General features: G+C 37.9%; 3 protein-coding genes and 1 long non-coding RNA gene across 5 annotated transcripts; 3 read left to right on the top strand and 1 right to left on the bottom strand.

The window, feature by feature from the left end:
• The first annotated feature begins 2 nt into the window (after positions 1-2).
• Positions 3-1759, top strand: LOC6650661 (suppressor of fused homolog). The gene is made up of 3 exons (XM_002072639.4): positions 3-70; positions 153-277; positions 341-1759. The coding sequence occupies exons 2-3, from the start codon at positions 155-157 to the stop codon at positions 1649-1651; spliced, it is 1434 nt and encodes a 477-aa protein (XP_002072675.1). The 5' UTR covers positions 3-70; positions 153-154; the 3' UTR covers positions 1652-1759.
• Positions 1760-2291: 532 nt separating this feature from the next.
• On the top strand, positions 2292-11016 carry LOC6650659 (monocarboxylate transporter 10). Its single transcript, XM_002072637.4, has 6 exons — positions 2292-2353; positions 3224-3591; positions 8679-9043; positions 9105-9873; positions 9930-10019; positions 10667-11016. The coding sequence occupies exons 2-6, from the start codon at positions 3231-3233 to the stop codon at positions 10699-10701; spliced, it is 1620 nt and encodes a 539-aa protein (XP_002072673.2). The 5' UTR covers positions 2292-2353; positions 3224-3230; the 3' UTR covers positions 10702-11016.
• A 268-nt stretch (positions 11017-11284) lies between these two features.
• Positions 11285-15869, bottom strand: LOC124459710. Its single transcript, XR_006953750.1, has 3 exons — positions 15840-15869; positions 11793-12022; positions 11285-11503 (listed from the first exon to the last, which is right to left on the bottom strand). It is a non-coding gene; the product is annotated as an uncharacterized LOC124459710 (long non-coding RNA).
• Positions 12944-17974, top strand: LOC6651486 (probable cytochrome P450 313a4). 2 transcript variants are annotated; one of them, XM_002072635.4, is made up of 7 exons: positions 12944-13153; positions 13216-13413; positions 16607-16792; positions 16851-16923; positions 16969-17095; positions 17164-17740; positions 17803-17974. In XM_002072635.4, the coding sequence occupies exons 1-7, from the start codon at positions 13000-13002 to the stop codon at positions 17961-17963; spliced, it is 1476 nt and encodes a 491-aa protein (XP_002072671.2). In that variant the 5' UTR covers positions 12944-12999; the 3' UTR covers positions 17964-17974. The 2 variants fall into 2 exon arrangements, with proteins under 2 accessions (XP_002072671.2, XP_046865234.1); XM_047009278.1 differs by lacking the exons at positions 12944-13153; positions 13216-13413; positions 16607-16792 and having other exon boundaries at positions 16861-16923; positions 16989-17095.
• The last annotated feature ends 2466 nt before the right edge of the window (positions 17975-20440 follow it).

The raw sequence follows: 20440 nt of genomic DNA, 5'->3' as shown, positions 1-20440 counted from the left end.
TGATATTATGCTGGTTAGGTTTCTATCTGTTAATATATATAATTAATTCGTTGTGATTTTCATCAGTCACGTAAGTGTTGAGCGGTTTTATTTAGCGAATAATCCACTGCTCCCCATTTGGTAAGTGCCAACACTAATCATATCAATTGCAGAAATGTCGGAGTGTGCCTCGAATCCGGACAAAAAAACCAATGATGCGGTCAAGCCACCGTCTGGCCTGAAGGCCATTATAGACCACTTGTGCCAGATGTATCCCGACCAGCCGAATCCTTTGCAGGTTAGTGTAAAGTTGATGTGTTTGCGTGCACAACATGATTTATATTTTCTAATGTATCGCTAGGTGACAACACTACTGAAGTACTGGCTGGGAGGGCAAGATCCGCTGGATTACATTAGCATGTACAACAACAATGGAGACCCAGAGAAGAATGTGCCACCTCATTGGCACTACATTAGCTTTGGACTGAGTGACCTGCATGGAGATGAGCGTGTCCATATGCGTTCGACAGAGGAGCAGTCCACACGATCTGGCATGGGCTTTGAACTGACCTTCCGTTTAGCAAAGACTAAGGCGGAGATTCAACAGCAAGTGCAGTGTCCAGAAAAATCGTTGCGACCACCCACTTGGCCAGCCAACCTTCTACAATCAATTGGTCGCTATTGCTTTCAAACAGGAAATGGATTGTGCTTTGGGGATAACATTCCTTGGCGCAAAAGTTTAGATGGCAGCCCAGCAAATTCACCACTACAGAGTCTGTTAGTGGCACAGGATCCACAGCTTGGCTGCATTGAAACACCCTTTGGCACTGTGGACTTTTGCCAGATTGTCGGAGTCTTTGAGGATGAGCTAGAGCAGGCCTCACGTTGGAACGGAAGGGGCGTTTTAAACTTTTTGCGCCGGGATGTGCAAACTGGGGGAGAGTGGTTGGTCACGAATATGCAGCGCATCCGCAGTGTCTTTGAATTGTTTCCAGAGACTTTGTTGCATTTGCAGGACGACTTGGAGAAACAGGGCTCAGATTTGGCCGGCGTCAATGCAGAGTTCACGTTCAAAGAGATTAAACCGAGAAAAGTCATCAAAGAGGAGATCGACTTTCAGAGTCTAAACGAACGGTGTGCCAGCGAGGAGAATAATAGACAAACTCTCACCGAGTCCCAAGTCAAGCGAGAGGAGCCCAGTTTCCCTCAGTCAATGTCCCTGAGTAATAATTCATTGCACAAGTCGTGTCCGTTGGACTTTCAGCCGCAGGCACCGGATTGCATTTCCCTGGATGGTATTGAGATCACATTGGCGCCGAGTGTTGCCAAGTACCTGCTTCTGGCCATTAAGGACCGCATCAGGCATGGCCGTCATTTCACCTTCAAGGCCCAGCACCTCGCGCTAACGTTTGTTGCCGAAACTGTGACAGGAGCTGCGGTTAACATCAATGAGCCGTACGGAGTGCTCGGCTATTGGATTCAGGTTCTGATACCCAGTGATTTGGTGCCACGCATGATGGCCGACTTTCGAAATGCTCATCTGGACGAGAGCACAGAGCCCGCTCAACGTTTGGAGTTCGATTGGCCGGATAAGAATTTTCGGCTAATTGTGGATCAACCTGTTTGCCTGTTGCCGCCCCCACAGACCGCAATGTCGCTGGATGCAGCTTGATGTTTAATTTTAATTCATAGACTCTCCGAATCTCTTCCACTAACAATTAAGTTTACCAATTTTATATACATTAAGGCAGAATATACTTACCGATTCATCCACACGACACTTGTAGGCGCCGGCGCCGGAAGATTCAGTTGACGGAGACTCTTTTGATCTCGAAAACGGATATGCTCACTTTACCGAGCATTGGCACCTCCGCCTAATTGACAATGATTGAGCGAGAGCAATGGCGTCTCCTCCTGTTCGGTTCAGTTTCTAATTCTGGGAATTGATCAATTAAAAAACGCCACCAATGTTGGTCATGTGATTTGTCCATTCGAATAAGATCTAATGTCCATACCAACTGGAGCGGACAGATGGAGACTTTTTTTGCGCCGTTTTGTTTTTACAGGCATATTCGTTGTAGTTGTCCGAGTCGTTGCCATTGTCGTTGTCGTTGTGGTTGTCGTCGTCGTTGCCTAGGTGATTTTGTTTACCGCAGAGCACAAGCACACAATGCCCCATTCTCAGAGCGCAGAGCAATAAGCGAAAATAAGTCAGTTGTTTCTTCATTCCGCCGCTGACATCGCAAGCGTTCGGTCGTGATAACGCACTTGGGCTCGTCCTATCCGATTTAGATATATTTCGCGTCGGTTTGTGATTAGCAGATTGAAGAAATATTTCTGAATTCTCGAAATCCTGCTCCTCCTGGCTTTGCATGTATGTAGCCAATGTACTGCCAATTGTATTCAGGTGCCTCAGATTTAGTTCTATTGCGTAAGCGTCAAGTGCGTGACCTTCGATTTTGGCAGTGACCCTCAGTGACTTGGATAGGCGGACACGTGTGCGCATCTCTTGATAATGCGAATTCGTAGTTATTCTTTACGATAGTCGCAATCAGAGATTCTTTACTTTGTAGCTGTACTTACATACAATTTACAAAAGACTTCGTTCTCCGTGACATTTCGAGTATATACTATATACATACCTCTACCTACATATAGTATATATAAATTTGATGTGCACGTTGGCAAAAACTGCAAAACTTAGCATTGACAGTGGAGCTGTCCCCGGTTTTTCTGCAGGGGTGCGCATATTTTATTATTTTTCAAATTTTACCATGCATGGAATGTTTTTCTCATAAATACATACTTATGTATATATGTACATACATATGTATGTGGGCATGACAAGTTTTCGTTATCGCATTGTAATACTATCTGATAGTTAGGTAAGCCAAGAAATCGAAGCAGTATTTTTGCGGTAGCTAATTTCTAAAAGCAACTTGGCATGAATGGTAATTCAATCTTCGGGAATAATTTTCAAAGAATTTGATCAGAAATATGAGTAAATTTTGGATCTTATCTGTATTTCCAAATTCAGTTGGATTCATCCAAATCTTTGGCCCTAGGAAATGTAAATTGTATTCTCATAAGCAAAGATTGACATTTAGAGATAAGCTCTGGCCAAATATTTGCCCAGCCAAGCAAACTGGCATGCATTTTGGGCACCTAAAAGTGCAATGGACTTGGGTCTGAGGCAAAAACCACATCATAAGCGTTTCTGTTTGGTTATTTATTTCTTAATCAGCTAAGCCATGGCCGAGCACGAGCCACTGAACGAGACACTGAGTCATCCGAATGGACGGATATTGCGATCTAATGGGCATAATGCACAGCTAGCATCTAATGGGAATGGACAGCTGAGTCACAGCAATGGCAAGGCGCCTACAATTCAGGCGAACGGAACACAAACACAACACATCGAGGCGCCCTGTTGTCGAGACATACACGGCAAGGAGCCACCGGATGGCGGTACAAGGGCTTGGCTGGTCATGATCAGTGCATTCCTTTGCAATGGAGTCATCTTTGGATTCATCAATACGTACGGGGTGCTGCATACACTGCTGGCCAGTCGTTTGACGGCATCAGGAGACACAGAGGCCTCCAGCAAAGCGGGTGAGTGCGCGGCGTGTCCTTTCTGTAATTCTTTCGTGTCAACGTCACACACAGCCTGCGGCAATTTTGTCCAAAATTGATTGTGAATTTCCAGCATTGATTGTAATTATGTAGGGAGCAAATAAGATTAGATGAGAACCCGGCAGTTGTTTTTCTTTGACTGTGTATCAATTGCAGGGACCATAAATTATGACTTTCCCCGTGAGATTTGCCAGTATCAGGCACGTTCCCAAAAGCGTGGTGCTATTTGTGGATAGACTCTGCGACTCCCCCCAAAAACGAATTTCTGACCAGTGTCATCTGATTTGACATTTCATTTGCGTGATTTGCGAAAAGGCAAACAAAGAGTGATAATTTGTTTCTCTCTTTAGTTGAGTGATTTCCGAATACATAATGTCTTTCCAATTTCGTTTTATTGTACAATAACTAAATATTATTTAAGATATACTTATATGATAAGAAGATTCGGGTATTTTCACAAACTTATTGTCGACAAACATTTCTTTTTTAGTCTATTAAGTTAGTTTCCATTAGCTGAAAGATTTCTCCATGGAAACTATGCTTTCTTTTATTGTTAATATATTTGTTAAGTTTTAAACAGTTGGGTAAATAAGACTTGACATTATTCACATTTAAATGTGATAAAAAGGTCAAGCGAACACTGAATAGATCTGAATCCAATTTGTTTTTATTAGATTAGGTAATGAAAGTCCCAAACTTATCCCAATTGTGCTGAAGATGAAGTGGACAACGTTTTTAAATTTACATCTAAAATTTAGTCGATTTTTAATCTCAACTTTTAATCATATTAGTATAGAATAAGTATAGTCGGTTGTATTTTATGAATGGCATGCAATGCTATTCAATTTCATTCATCATTTTTTGAGAGGATTGTACTCGAAAATCGATTCTCGCGGGCCATTCAAGGCAATTGCTGCTGCCGATTGTCGTTTTATTTATTGTCGCTGTTGCTGTTCTTAAGTAATTTGCTTGTTGTTGGGTTCAATAAAACATCGCAAGTGAACGAGTATATATATATATATATACGTATGTACATATAAATATAGTATATCGTAGTAGTATGTGAACGTAGTAGAACTGTTGCTGTAAAAAATCGCCGCACTGGCGATGTCAAGTGAATTAAATTGCTCAGAATTTGATTGGATCATAAAGAATTATTCAACACTCGGACCGACGATAGCGATGCCATGTCAAGTGAGAGTTCGAAACTCAAAGTTAAACTGTCCATTAGCGGTGAATAGTTTTGCGTGCCAAACTTTGAGACTAATCGGAAAATAAAGCCCAAATAGCCCAAAAATAGAGATAGAATTAAAAATACATATTTCATTTTAACTAAACCATACTTGTCAAGGTTTTATTTTCTTTGGGCCGCTGCACTACGCATACGCCGCATTGGGGGCAGGGACAAGAAAAACGACCCGTTGACCAGTTTGGCTAGCAAAAGACAAAAGCCGCAAACAAAAAGATAATACGACATCAACTGGCTGGAAAAAAACGTGGCAAAAGTCCGCCCGCCGCCACTGACCCAGTTACTTGGTCGACTGGCGAAGCCTCTCAAGTGCCTTAGCTTGACAGCGATCCTCCTGCGCTTTGGCTTTACAGTTCGAGATGAAGCGTCGGCTGACAATCATTAGTTCCGCAATATGATTAAAAGTTGACGTAATCTAATACCAACCATGCTAAGGTGTTGGGATGCCATATTTTGAATTACTCTGCGTTGCATTGTGGGTATCAATTAATTGCCAGACTTATGTCAATTACACACTCATGTGGGCACAAGACAATTAATCAAGGGTTCTAGCCAATAGACATCAGATTAAGGAATATATTAGCAATTTATTAGATGAACTAGACCTAGAAACATTTTTGGCAGTTTCTTTGGAAAGTTTTCAAACATCCCAAAACCTACAAACTCTTTTATTTGGTCGTATTCATTTGTGTTAATATCTCTTTGTTTGAATCTTTATGTATTCAGTCTTTGTTTTGATTGAAACGTTTCTTTCTTTCATTGTTCAAGAATCTTCGTACAAAACAATTATTTTCTAAATTGAGAGGTTTACATGTATGACTGATTGTGCGTAATTAAAAGAGATATCACATTAGAACACAGTCCTAAACGTTCGAGGGAGATAAAAATTTCATTGTCCAATGTTTATTATGATGCCTATAAAAGCAACAATAGTACATATATACATATCTTTGCCGGTAAGGTAAAATGGCATTACCTCATTTTGCTATAGGTTGCATGAGAAGAAAATTATCACAGATTGTTGAATTCAAAATACTTAGGGAAATGTTTATTTTTTGCTCAGACAACCGGCAGACATGTAACCCTGCACTTTGTTTCTTTTATAGAATTTTGGCATCATTCCAATAGCTAATGTGCTTTTGGGTATTATCTAATAATTCTCTTTAATAGTCCGCACACATATTCGCACGATGCAATGTGGGTGTCGTACTCCCTCTCTCTCTCTCTCTCTGTCTCTCTCGTGCAGTTGTATACATTATTGGCATTGACATTGAATGGCTGCTGGGGAAAATGTGCACTCGTTTTCTCAGAACTTACTACGAGTACATTTGAGTACATACTCTTGGGCGTGTATACAATTCGTTTAGGAAATTCTTTAAACATATTAAATGGAAGCAGTCATCAAATTGTCAGACGTCGAAAAGAAATCGCAGTTCAAGGATTAAGTGCTTATCAGTCTATTGAATAGTAAAGCATAGCTTATAATATAAATTTCATTTATAAAGCTCTGCGTAGGCTGATTATCACAAGAAACATACGCATTTAACAATTTGCTTATCTTAAGTTCCGGTGCTTTATTAATAGCATTATTAAAAAAATGATTAGAAATACCTATTAGGAGGTGCAATTTTATGATCTTAACAGCGATCAAAAGGTAATATTATTGTCTAAATTAATAAGAGATAGTGAGAATTATATACCTATATTTAGTACATAATATAAATCGGAATAATTTATTATTATTACAAATTGTTTTTTACTTCACTTGTCCCAACGTAAATGTTAAACTTTATTGACCATAGTAGCGTTGTTTAAAAGCGTTCATTGGGTTAAACAATCTATGGACTTTCATCCGGTATTAAGTCATAGTGACTCGATACTCTTTGACAGCCTGTACCCGATTTGCATCCGAAGTTGCATATCAGCCATCTGTCAATTGTGGGCCGCTTATCAAAATTAGATCGGCTTTGGCAAACGCAAAACAAAGAATTAACCCAATTCTGTCATTCTAAAATGTCAATTTGTAGGGCCAAAGTGGGGCAGACGAAAGTGTTTACTCATTGCAAACCAACTGATTTCCAGTATATGAAAATAAAATCTAATTATTAGATTATCGAGAGCAACAGAGAGATAGAAAACAAAAGTGAACAATATAAATGAATAGTTTACACTAGATGGAAAGCGATGGGCTCTAGTTGAGAGATCGAACACCCGCTAAAAATAAAACTTCACTTAAAGGAAACTTCATCCTAGCATCCTTAGTCCAACAGAATGCTGGAAAATTAAACTAGTTTCAAGAATGCTTTTCATAGTTTCAGTTTTAGGCACGTACTAGTTGACATATATGTAGTTGCAGAAATTGATTTGATTAATACTGAATTTACAGACATTTGACAGTATTTAAAATTATATCTCCTGGTGGAACCTATTTTTAAATATTATCCATTTTGCAGGCATCGAAGTTCACAAAGGAATAAAATCTTAACAGAAAATGTTGCACAATTTGAAAATCGAAATTCAAATTTGGAATGACAAGTTGTATTCTGAATTCTGACCTATCAATTCTTAAATGCAAATAACTCTATGAAGTGAACTAAAGAAACGAGTCTCTTTAAGCATAGTTCCAGTTATGAAAACGAAACCAAGTTGAACTTTAACTCATATTTGGATTCTTTGAATTGGGAGAAGCCAGTGGACTCACAACTCACAAATTCAAAACGTAACTCTAATCTTTTTTCGAATATCAAATACTTTGTAATTTGAACTCGTTAAAAATTACCCCTATTGATAGACGATGAAAAATGACTAATTTTTATCGAATTTTAATAATAATAATAATATGTCATTTGACGGGAAATTCAATTCACGTAGTTCAAGGAAAAAAGTACTTTAGTACAAAGTAGTGTCGCAAAATGGCCACGCCCAAAGTACTAAAAAATGCCATTTAAAATTCTAAATTCTAATGGGCTCGAAATTTGGGGGTAAATTACAAATTTTTGGTATGCAGTTGATCTTAATTTTTCTAGATCTACAACTTCGTCAAAGAGTTCATACTTCTATCATACTTCTTCTTTATAACCCAACCAAAAATTGTTTTTTTTTTTTTTTTTGCTGAAATGGACCTGTGGAAAAAACGGAAACAGCTTATCATCATCAGAATACAATTACCAACAAATTAAATAAATTTTAATTAATTAATCAAAATTATTTCCGTAACTTACTTAGCATCAGAGAAAATCAGAACTAAAGTCCGAAAATTGAAAATGCCATAAATTTGTGACCACTGTATCTAAAAAGTTAAATTTAAATAAAGAGCGGCCTATCTAGCATGCTATTTGTATGTTTAACTATATAATATAGTTATCCGATTTTGATGAATTCGGCACAGCCATTCATTAAAACTGATTTACATAACTTACAAGGATTCTGCATTAAGCAATAGCTTTAAAGGATTGATAATCCAAGCCAATTTAAGCTTTCCTCCCTGGCAATAGATAAAACATAGATTAGTCTTTAAAAATTCTGAAAATAATTGACAAATTAATTGGAAACAAAGCGGGATCAACGCCTTAGAGATAAAATGGAAAATAAATTAGAAATATGTGTGGCATGTTGCATAACCGAGTTGGTTTTGTCGGCTTGGGGTGATTCAGCTGGATGTCAATTGAGAGTGGCTGGAACAAATGGTGGAATCAGTTCAGTTCACAATTAACCACACTTGCATGAGATTCGATTAGTGGAAAGCAACAAATTTTACTGCGTATGCGTACATACATATGTACATATGTAAATATATGCTCGACTTGAATTTCTGCAGCTCTGGTTGGCTCCCTGGCCATTGGCACCACATTCCTGTTCTCCACCGTCGCTGGCTGCCTGACTGACAAGATCGGACTGCGTCTAACCACTTTTGCGGGTGGAGTGCTGACAGCAGGTGGGCTCCTACTTTCTTCCTTCTGCACTGAGAACATAAGTGCCTTGTACTTTACCTATGGCATCATGTTCGGGCTGGGAGCTGCTCTGGCATACACTCCCACGTTGGCAATACTGGGACACTACTTCAAGAGGTATCTGGGAAAGGTTAGTGGCTTTGTGACGGCAGGCTCCAGTGTGTTCACTGCGATACTGCCCCCCTGTCTGGAGAGCTCTCTGAAGAGCTATGGCCTGGAGGCTACCTTAAGGGTAAACTTGAAAACTTTTAATTTCATTTCATTTCAGTTGGAATAACTTTATTTTCTTTCAGTTAATGAGTCTGGGCGCTGCATTTGTGATACTGTGCTCGTTCGTCTATAAGCCACTGCACCCGCCACCAGAGCCGCCCAAGAACAAGCCGGGACGTTCTCGAATCAATCTCTTCCTTCGCTCCATTGTGAACGTGGAGATCTGGAAGCGTACGCGTTATGTGATCTGGGCTCTGTGTGTCCCGCTGGCATTGTTTGGGTACTTTGTGCCCTATGTCCATATGATGGAGTTCGTGAAGACTGTTTTTCCAGGCAAAGATGTCAATCTGCCGGTCATGTTCATCGGCATTACCTCCGGCATAGGGCGACTTATTTTTGGCGTGATCGCCGATATGCCAGGTGTGAATCGCATGTACTTGCAGCAGCTATCGCTAGTTTGCATTGGCTTGATGACACTAATGCTACCCTTGACTAGCTCGTATGGGGTCCTGCTATTCTTTGCCCTTCTTATGGGTCTCTTTGACGGTTGTTTTATTTCCCTTCTGGGACCCATCGCCTATGAGATATGCGGGCCATCTGGAGCCACACAAGCCATTGGATTCCTGCTAGGTCTGAGTTCTATTCCCTTGACGCTTGGACCGCCAGTTGCCGGCATGATCTTTGACAGCACAGGATCGTATACAGTGCCGTTCATATTGGCCGGTCTGCCGCCTTTAGTGGGCTCTTCGCTACTGTTCCTTGTTAAGTGTGTGAAGGATGACCGTGACGCAGTTACCGAAGCGCCCAGAGCTATAGCCTTGCCCAATGGTGACATTGAAACAGCGACAAATGGTAAATGTTACTCCGAAGTATACTCGTGAACCGTTTTCATGTTGCTGCTTTTCTAGGTTCCAAAACCCAAACTCCGCTTATGGGTATAGCACAAAACGGAGTCAAATCGCCTGCTCTGAGTAATGGACACGGCGATACAACAACTGGTTCGTACTCTGCACGCAGACCTAGTTTTACAGCTTGCTCTCGCTCTATCTGCATCTTAGAACCGTCCAGTAGTTCGACATTTACTAACATGGGAATGGGTTCATCGCTGGCCAGTTGCTCGCACTCGCCCTTGCTGGACCAAGCGAGTAGCTCCAACTTGTCCATCCCATTGACTGGGTCGTACATGGGCTCGTGTCTTTTGTCCAATTCGGCGTCTATAGGGGAATCTCAAAAGCGTCGCTATAACTATTCCATATACTAATCCATCAAGACATATATGTATACCCTTGCAAAGAAAATGAGATCGTTCTTACTTGCCATAGGAAGTGATTCTCAATTCTTCTAATTTGCCGGGGTATGCAGTTCAGTCGAAATTAACTTACACCTTATGGTTTCTCTAATCATTTTCTATGTCACTGCCCGTTTGGTTGCACAGCTTTTCTTAGATTCGAATCTAATTTTTACATGTACATACATATACACATATATTTCTTCTACACAATCTCATTCCCATTCCAATTTCCATTTAACTAGTTTTAGATTGCTTTTGCTAGCTTAAATTGCTGTAAATAAAATGCCATTTTGCATGAAGCTTTCATTGAATTGCTTACTTTTATATTCTTATGATATCCTGTGAATCTTTCAGAGAAACTCAACGACTCCGAAGGATCGGCGTCCTAGGGGAAACAAAAAATCGCCGTCGTCTTATAACTCAAAAATTCCACAAAAACTTTACCAATTGAAAAGTTCTGCCATTTTACAGTTGCTAACCGTGTGTCATTATCAACATTGTCATTATTGTCGTCATCGTCATCGAGATCTAGGAAGAGGCAGCTGGCGCAAATCGAGGTGTTCATTTTGTTTAATAACCAACCGCACATATCAACTTTAGCGGAGACTCTCATGTACGTGTACTCCAGGTACACTGCATCCTATTTAGGATTAAGAGATAAACTATTTACTTAAGTTTTTTGAATAAATTTAACAAATCTTAAATGATTTTTTTTAATTACTATTAATGTATTTCATTCAAATTGCGTAATTTACACTTTAATTGTATAACAACAGATAAATTGTAACTTGGCTCATATATAGTACATACATACATATATTGCGAGTCCTTTCGAAATGAGAATGACTGTGAAAAGCACAGGCTCTTATAACCGTTTAAGAAGAACCATCCAGATTTCTTCTGCAATTCGTAAAGCAGTTCGGTCCTGCATCTGCATGATGCTTTCGTATTATTATTCAATAAAACCCATTCTTCATTATTTGCCACAAAAAATTAAGTTATATTTTACACATTTACAATTACTAGTGGGAGCTTGTACATATATAACGCGACAAGCAAAGACCAGACTGACTTAAAATGTGCGGCTTAGGTTCTTGGTTCTCTGATTCTTGGTAGGCTACGTTCTATTCTCTCGTTTTTTTGCCGGATTGTCTGGATAAATGACGGAATTTTCGGGGTCAGGACACCACTCTACAAGGGTATGAGAGAAATAAATGCAGGGTATGATAATTTAATATACTTCGATATATGTAAGTTTAAACTAATTATGGCTGCTGTTGAGATATTAAATAATGTTCAGAATTAATTTGTTTTGGATGGTAAAGGAAAATTGACAAAAACATCTAGAAGAAACTTGATTGTTTTTCGCAATTTTTAATCTAATGCAATTAAAACTTGACACACTAGTATTTGTTATCAATATATAGCAAAATACAAAATTTTATTAAAAGCGGAATAAAAATTGCGAAGTTATACGTACGTTTTAAACGTTTTTCAGTTGGTGGGGCCATAAGGGCGGAGTTGCTCTTTGACTGATGTCGTTTACTCAGGTTGTCTGTGTATCCATTTCAAGAGCCATTAAGTTAGTTTGTCAGCAGAATTATTTATGTTTATGCCAAATTTCATCAAAAACGATCGTTCACAAAGATTACTGTAGTCATAATATTTGTTATGTTGCTAATGCAAATATAAAACGTCTTCATCGTAAAGCTGTTATACAAATATACGATAAAATTGCATGCGTTATAGCCAATATGTCTCCATTTTCAGTTTTTAAGTAGTTGTTGGTAGTCTCACTGAAGTTATTTCCTTACTAGGGCAAGATGGCACATCTAATAACTTGCCTAGAGTTTATGTATAATTACTCAATAAAGCTGGCTAAGTCCGAGCCAATTTTTTTGAGAGCTAAGTAGGGTATCTATTAAGTCGTTGACTCTGAATGGCCTCCCAATTGCTAGGCTTAACTCTTCCCGTTCAACAATATGTGTGTAGCTGGAAATATGTATATACCTATGCATCTACAGTAAAAATTCTCTTGGGCGAACAGCCATCGTCGATCCGATTCCGGAATAAAAATAATTAACACAGAGAAATTGTACGTGGAAGGAGGAAACAACTATATGTTGTTTCCACCGTTTTGAATCAATTAAGAAACACTATAATCGAGTATTTGTATGTTAGTAGCAACTGCCACAATATTTGGGCCTGACGATATGGTGAGAGCAGCTTATACCAGCCAATAATGAACGCCAGGCAGTGCAAGTGGGTGGGAATCCATTGATCGATGACGTATTGCTCGCCTATTCACATTCCCAAAGTGTTTGGGGTGGCGCAGCTAGATAATAGTCAAAATTATAGCAATTTGTATGCACGTCTTCGACAATAAGGCCCTATAAAAACTGTGGCTTACTATGTATGGTTCATTGGAACCGTAGCTTTAGCCACCATTGAACTGGAGTGGGGAGCTCGTTGTGGGTAGTGTGTGTATGAGCTTTACGCTTGATAGTCGACCAAATTGAACGCGTGATTATACACATAGATTTGACAACCTTTACCAAAACAGTCATCGCATCCGGAATATAAAAACGCGTTTCACACAAAACTTTTTCATTAATGTGCTTAAGTACTTTGAAACTTGCGGTCGCGATTTCTGTGGAGACCAGACATTTTGAGGAAGGATTTCAATCATGCTGACATGGACATTATGGAGTGGGTTTATCGTAGTTTTGTGGATATATTTTCTATGGACTCGTCGTCGATATTATCTACTAACTCTAAAGATACCCGGACCTCTTGGATATCCCATTTTGGGAATGGCTCATAGACTTATGCGCCGAGAAGGTTAACCTACGGAAGAAAGCTGACTTGAACAGAAAACCAAAAATAATTGTTAGTCTCTGTAGATATTCTCAACGCAATTGGCTATTATCTGCACAAACATGGGAGTACAATATTCTCCTGGTTGGGACCAATACCATTTCTGATAGTCAGTGATCCACAGGCCATACAGGATATCCTGACATCACCTCACTGCATAAATAAAGGGATTATCTATCAGGCTGTGGATGATGGGGCTGGCACTGGACTATTTAGTTTACAAGGTAGGCAGTAACTTAATATGTATAAAAAAAAGGGTAAGAAATGTGGAATTAAACTCAATTATTCTCGCGGAATATCAATTGAAATCTATGTGAACCGAAAAACACGAAATTACCATTATTAAATCGGGGCGGAGTTTTCGGAATATTAAAAGTCACAGCAGCAACAAATTTATATGCGTTAAGACGATCGTGCGTAAATAACGATTTTACACACATATGTTCTTCCAAACGGACTTAAATATGTTAAAAACGCAGGATTAAACCATTACGTGTGGATTTCATGTGAGTCCAGAATGACTGAGATAAAGTACTAACATTTAGGATATTATTAAAGGGCCATTAAGTATGTATTGACAAGCAATTGTATAGGGACAAGATTTTCTTTATGAGCTGACTCTGTTTTACCAAAAAGAAACAACTAAAGTGAATGCAAACTGTAGTGAATATTTTGTTTTCAAGTTTCTGAAATAAGTGGATATTCGAACGAAATTTTTTATTATGTTATCACTGCATTATCATGCAGTCCAGTCTGCTGATATCTCTTGCCAATTACGCACTTAATAAATGTTCCGAAGATATATTTATGTTCATATAATTAAGGCAAACGCCATTAATGTTCGAGGAAAGAGAGAGCTCATCGTGAAAAAATTATAATATTGTTGGCTTTTGTTATGTGCCAAAATGTACTTTCGAAAAGTTAAAGAAAACCGATTCTATTCCTGTTGCCTTTTCCTTCGTACCATTTCAAACAGCCGCACCTGAACTTAGTACTTACAGGTAGAACTGGAGAATTTCGCCGATGCCATGTATAACGACAAAACTTTAAAAATTTTTGAAAATTAAAAAAAAAAAGATTTCTTATGGGAGTGGGTTTTTTTATACCCTTGTAAAAAGGGTATATTAATTTTGGTCAGAAATGTGCAAAGCATAGAAGGAAGCATCTCCGACCATATAGAGCATATATATTCTTGATCAGCATGAGGAGACGAGCTGAAATAGCCGTGTTCGTCAGTCTGTCCGTCCGTCTGGATCAGCGCAAACTATTCCTAGACTGTAAGAACTACAGGTCTGAAATTTTGAATGTAGGTGCACAGATTGTATATGTCGGATTCAGCCGGATCGGACCACTATATCATATAGCTGTGAGTTTTCTCAATAACAATAGCTGTTGTCGTGTAATTTAATATTGGTGAGTTTATTACACATATAAACGACTATGCCAAATTTGTTCAAGATCGGGTGACTATATCATATAGCTCCCATTGGAACGATCGGTCGAAAACAGTGACTTTGATCAATATCTTAGTTTTTTCCTATGCCCAGATTGTAGGCCGTTCTTTCGCAAACATTCGACTTTTTAGATAAAACGTTTTTACACTTTGACGGCTACAAGTGAGGACAGAATAACAAAAACCTTGCAAGGGTATACAAACTTTGACGCGGTCGGTATTAGTTAAAAACTATATTTGACGCGAACTTTTCAACTTCATGGCCTTTGAATTTTTGGCACAATGTAAACTTATACTAAGTTTCTAGAAAGAACTGATACTTCTGCATTTTTTGCAAAACTTCTAACCGTGTAAAAACTTATTCACAGAAGATAGATAAGAAATAATGGAAGTGATTAAAAGTGCTTAAATAAAAAAACACTGATTCTCGGACTTTCCATTCGATATGGTCATCATGGTAAATAAATATGTGCTTAAACTACATAGAATATTCAAATTAAAACATTATTTATAAAATTTAAAAAAATAAAAACAAAGATTCAAAGGACGTTTTAATATTTTGCTCTTGGTTGACATTTTGGCAGAAATGTTCATATATGTCCATTTTTAACGATTTGACCTTTTTGAAGTTAATCGAAACTAGGTTTTTAGCTGTCGAATAAATCTTGCAAATTTACAAGATTTTTAATCATAGGCAGCACATAAATCTCCAAAAAAAGTTTAACCTCTCAAAGAATATTTAGGGATGTCCTGAAAATTTCGATTGATCTAACTTTGGATAAACTAAATAGGCTATGTATTTGTAAGTTCGGTGCGGTTTAATTTTTAATGACACAAAATTTGTTTTAGACGCACTTCAAACTTATGGATAACATCTAAACTGTTTGAGAGAAAAGTTATTCTTGAAGTCACTGAATTGAAAGCAAACTTCTGATACATACATATGTACATACATATATGTACATGTACAATGTACAGACATGTGTGTATGTATATATTTTTCACAGTAAAGTACAAATTTCTCATCTGCAAATCATGTCTTATTATTAATTAAGTAAGTAAGTCGCCTTGTCCACTTCTGTATACCATGCACCAAGTTAAATAAAAGTTTTAGATTAGGTATGTAAATTACAATACTCCAGTCCTGTTAAGGGTGAAGATTAGGTTGAGAGGCAAACTGAGCCTCTTATTGCTCACCTTGGGTTCAGACAATAAAACAAATTATTTTACGGCTAAGTGCCGGAGTGGATATTTATTTAAGCGACTTACTGGAAGAGCGCTGTATTCAAACTGATTTCTTAAAACATAGAATATTCCACTTAAGCTAAGCCAAAATTCGCATCACGCCACAATGTCATGGTCGGCAAGCCGACTCAGCAAATCTTCGGCGATAACGGAAACTCTTGCAGCAAAACAAAAGTGTCCGGTTACCGTCGCTGACCATTGCAGCTATAGCGCGCTGATACAATTTATGCAATGTCGCAATTGCGAGGGCTGCTACTTAACTTATAGAGCACGCGATAGCGAGGGTAGATTATAAACTTATAAAATATCCTATATTAAGTGTTAATTGTTAACTTGTATGTATGAACATAAAATTCTTTCATATGCTTGATAGCCAGCATATACTTTCTTGCTCACTCCTGCGAGCACCTAGACGCTGCCACTATAAAATTTAAGTTTAAAATATTTGTTTCACTTGGTGCATGGTATACCGAAGTCTGCCAAAAATTACTTACTTCGTTTCACTTTTCTTTAGTCATTGTTGGTTTTTGAACGGAACTGAACGGAAGCCAAAAACTTAAACATTTCAAATAAGAGCACATTCCAAACCTGAAAAGTTTGGTGAAGATAAGAGTTTGTTAGGTAATACGAAAATTCGAAGATTCGTGTTTTGGGCATAGGTATAAAATGTATGTGCATATTTAATGCTTTCTGGATTTGGGCATTTAACATCCTTTTAGATCCTCGCTGGAGTGTACATCGTAAGCTTCTGAATCCAGCCTTTGGACACAAGGTGCTTCTTGGATTTCTCCCTATTTTCAACAATGAGACGAAAAATCTGCTCAGTTTACTGGACAGTCTGGCAGATACAGGGGAAAAGGATTTAATACCACTACTTCAAAATTTCACATTGGGCATAGCAACACGTGAGTGATGGAAATCAAAAGTTTTCCAAGAATTATTAATTTTCTTCGCATAGAATAGAAACGACCATGGGCAGCGATGTGAAGGGAGAGGAAAATTTTGAGAGTCACAGCTTGTTAGAACGGTATCAATGGTAAGTTTGCTTTAGATTCGACTGATTAATTCTATGCATTAATAGTGTATTGGAAACCATGACAGATATGTGCTTCTCGCCCTGGTTGAACAGTCAGTGGGTTCGCCAGCTCCTGGGCAAAGAGGAGCGCTATTGGCGCGCAAAGACGGAGATTCGTGAGTTTATAAGAAAGGTATGTGAACATATTACTATGCAAATGCAAGTTAGATTGTGTTCGATATTTACGGCGTTATTTGCCAGCTAATCGAGAAAAATGTGCTTGAGGACGAAACAGCAGATTTGGCCCCCAAAGATAAGAATATATTCTTTAATCTCGCCATCGATCTGTTAAAACGTGGCGTCTTTAGTTGGAAGAATGTCGAAGACGAATCAAATGTTATGGTTTTTGGTGCTTTCGAGACCACGGCAAATACTGTGTACTATACGCTAATGCTTTTAGCCATGTTTCCCCAGTACCAGGAGAAGGCATTTGAAGAGATCAAGTCTTTGTTCCCGCACAATGGTGACTTTGATGTTTCATATGCCGAGACTCAAGAGATGGTCTATTTGGATCTCATCTTAAATGAGTCCATGAGAGTTGTGCCACCAGTACCTATCGTTTCCAGGCAGACATCTCAAGATGTGCGGCTTTCAAATGGAATTGTTATTCCCAAGGGTGTACAAATTGCCATTGATATATTCCATTTGCATCGCAGCAAGTTGCTTTGGGGTCCCGAGGCTGAAACATTTAATCCCGATCATTTCTTGCCGCATATATATCAAGACAAGCATCCCTACGCCTATATACCCTTCACCAAGGGTCTCCGAAATTGTATAGGTAAGTTGGCGCCTATTGGTAAAGCGATGTGGACTTTAGTTGTCTTTTGTTCTGTTTCTTAGGTTGGAGATATGCCCTTATTTCGGCGAAAGTTACATTGGCCAAATTGCTGAGAAATTACGAGTTTAAAACTAGCTTTATGTTTGAGGATCTTTATTTTATTGAGGATATAACCATTAAATTAAAATCCGTACCCCTATTGGAACTAAAAAAAAGAAAGTAATAATAAATTGACAAGACGTCAAATGTAAATAATATAATAGATGCTCGTTTCTTTGTTTTGTTGTAAATAAATTTAGATCGCAGACATAAAATTGTATATACAATTCGTTAAAACGATTCGATTCTTAAATTTCGATTCGACTAAAATCCTAAAAATCCTTTACTAGGCAAAAGAAACAAACTTAAGGGATTTATTAAATCATTGATTAGCTACTAGCTAATTGAATTAGAGTAGTAAATGGTGTCATTTTTAAAAGTGGATAGTGGTTTTTAAGCTGATTTTACTGACTAACCTTTACCGGGTTTATTTCCACTTTGACTATCAGTCTGGAAAAGATTGACGTGAAACTGTCAGTTAAAAAGCTTAAGCCAAGGTATATACCTTGTTTAAAAAAAATTAAGTAAGTAAGTCGTCTCGCCGACTTGGGTATACCATACACCAGGTGAAACAAATATTTAAAATTTCAAAAACCAAATGTATGTCTATTAAATTGTTTTAACATGCCTCATAACCATATGCTATCTCGCTCACTCTACAAACACACGAGCACTCTAGCGCCGCCACTAGCCAACGGCCAATTCTGCCCTTATGGATCGCGTAGCTGAATACATTCATACGTATATTTTGCATGTTTCTAGTCCGATTTCAATCAAAATCAATCAAATAGTAGTTTAATAGAAATAGATAAGATTTATTAGTATGCCAAATTTGATCGCGATGGTCAAAAAAATGCAAGAGCCAATCGGTTTTTTCTAAATTATGGAGGCGGAAGTGGGCGTGCAACTTATTAAAATATATGTATTCTGCGCGCATACTAAGCCAATATACATACTAAATTTGGTGACTTTAGCTTTGTTAGTTTTCGAGAAAATCTGTTTTGTTTAAATGGGCGTGGCAAAATTTTTAAATAGTCAATAGCTGCGCGTCTATTAAGCTAGCTTACATACCAAATTTAATGTCGGTAGCTTTCATAGCTTTTAAGAAAATCAGAGTTATGTAAATTCCGGGGGCGGAAGGGGGCCTGGCAAAAAGTTGGAACAATTATTTTCTGCGCGCTAACTAAACGAGTGTATAACCCAAATTTGATGTCTCTATCTGCCATACTTTTTAAGAAAAACAGTTTTATGTAAATTCCGAGGGCGGAAGGGGGCGTGGCAACAATTTGAAACAAACTCGATAAGCGTACATATGGTATAAAAACGATTAATCTTAAAAAAATCCCAAGTTTGAAAACTATTGCAATATTGACAAATTGTTTAATGCAGCTGCAAGGGTTTGTTTGGTTACGTTGCCAAAACATATTTCTATTAGTAATTGGGACACTTCTGGGCACTGCAATTTTTCTGGCCCTTTTCTAAATGTTTTTCGAGTCGACCTCTTGCTAAAATGTTGAATGTAAGATAATTTGCTCCTCTATATAAGGTAACACAATATTATAGCATATTTGCATAAAATCTTGGTGGTTCGTGTTCGTTCTCTGCACGGCGGAAATTAGCCCTGCCACTAGTTAAGGTTTTACAGGATGTAAATATTCTGTGATGACCTTTTTTCTGCCCCAGATTTGACTCGAGATTTGAATGCGTATTAATGTATCTTGCCTAATTTTGTTGGAGAAAGCCCCTTGTAGATCGTCTTTACCCTAGGATCTATCGGTTGAAAATAATGTTTGTCATTCAAATCTTTAAAGATACTTAATAATTTGTTTGATTTAATTCAGGGTGCTATAATCACATTCATTGCATAACTACTAAATACTATACTAAATACCTACTAAATAATATTGTGGAGAAAGCATTTAGGGATATTTAGAACTATCTGACCTTAATGAAATTTGAAATTCCCGGCTTAATGTATCGCTCAAAAGACTCTGCCACACTAGCTGGAATACAGTCTAATAGAGAGAGTGCTCTTCAATAGCACAAAATTGGGATGACATCGATACCATTTTAAAGGAAAAAATTGAACTTTCTAGATTGCAAAATGTAAACATTGACAAGATCAAATCAATTGTAGTAATTTTATAACACCTTGAAAAGGCTTCGAAAGCATTAGAAGGAGAAAACTATCCGACTATACATTTAGTAATACCATAATTTGCATAATTTAAGTAGAAAAACTAAATTTGACTTAAGCGACACTGGTTTAGCTAGCCAACTATAGGGGTTATAGTTATTGTTAAGATATCATTGTTGTTAAATGTTTAATAAAATCATGTTTTTATTTTTGTTTATAAATACCGTAAATATTTTTATAAAATCAATTTATTTTCAGATGTTTCATATCATATTCATTGACTCTGCTGTCAGCTACTTGCTTCACAATTCTGTATACCGAGAACGAGCAAGACATTTGAACAGTACCTAGTACTCGGTTCGGTTTTCGAAACTTGCTTATCGATATGCTCGGATTTGCTTTACCGGATTTTTCGGTATGCCCTGCTCGTTTAAACTCATTCGTTCGTATGAGATGCTTGGTAT

The sequence above is a fragment of the Drosophila willistoni genome, chromosome 3R (genome assembly GCF_018902025.1).
Source record: "Drosophila willistoni isolate 14030-0811.24 chromosome 3R, UCI_dwil_1.1, whole genome shotgun sequence".
Classification (NCBI taxonomy): domain Eukaryota; kingdom Metazoa; phylum Arthropoda; class Insecta; order Diptera; family Drosophilidae; genus Drosophila; species Drosophila willistoni.
The sequence above is the reverse complement of the archived record's forward strand: the minus strand, read 5'-3'. Positions and strand labels throughout refer to the sequence as shown.

Excerpts from the sequence above, each read along its gene's own strand:
- LOC6650661 (XM_002072639.4), top strand. The coding sequence starts at position 155 with ATGTCGGAGTGTGCCTCGAATCCGGACAAAAAAACCAATGATGCGGTC. Across the intron at positions 278-340 it reads ACCAGCCGAATCCTTTGCAG|GTGACAACACTACTGAAGTA; the intron begins GTTAGTGTAAAG and ends ATGTATCGCTAG.
- LOC6650659 (XM_002072637.4), top strand. The coding sequence starts at position 3,231 with ATGGCCGAGCACGAGCCACTGAACGAGACACTGAGTCATCCGAATGGA. Across the intron at positions 3,592-8,678 it reads AGAGGCCTCCAGCAAAGCGG|CTCTGGTTGGCTCCCTGGCC; the intron begins GTGAGTGCGCGG and ends GAATTTCTGCAG. Across the intron at positions 10,020-10,666 it reads ACACGGCGATACAACAACTG|AGAAACTCAACGACTCCGAA; the intron begins GTTCGTACTCTG and ends TGAATCTTTCAG.
- LOC6651486 (XM_002072635.4), top strand. The coding sequence starts at position 13,000 with ATGCTGACATGGACATTATGGAGTGGGTTTATCGTAGTTTTGTGGATA. Across the intron at positions 13,414-16,606 it reads TGGACTATTTAGTTTACAAG|ATCCTCGCTGGAGTGTACAT; the intron begins GTAGGCAGTAAC and ends ACATCCTTTTAG. Across the intron at positions 17,096-17,163 it reads TTCGTGAGTTTATAAGAAAG|CTAATCGAGAAAAATGTGCT; the intron begins GTATGTGAACAT and ends GTTATTTGCCAG.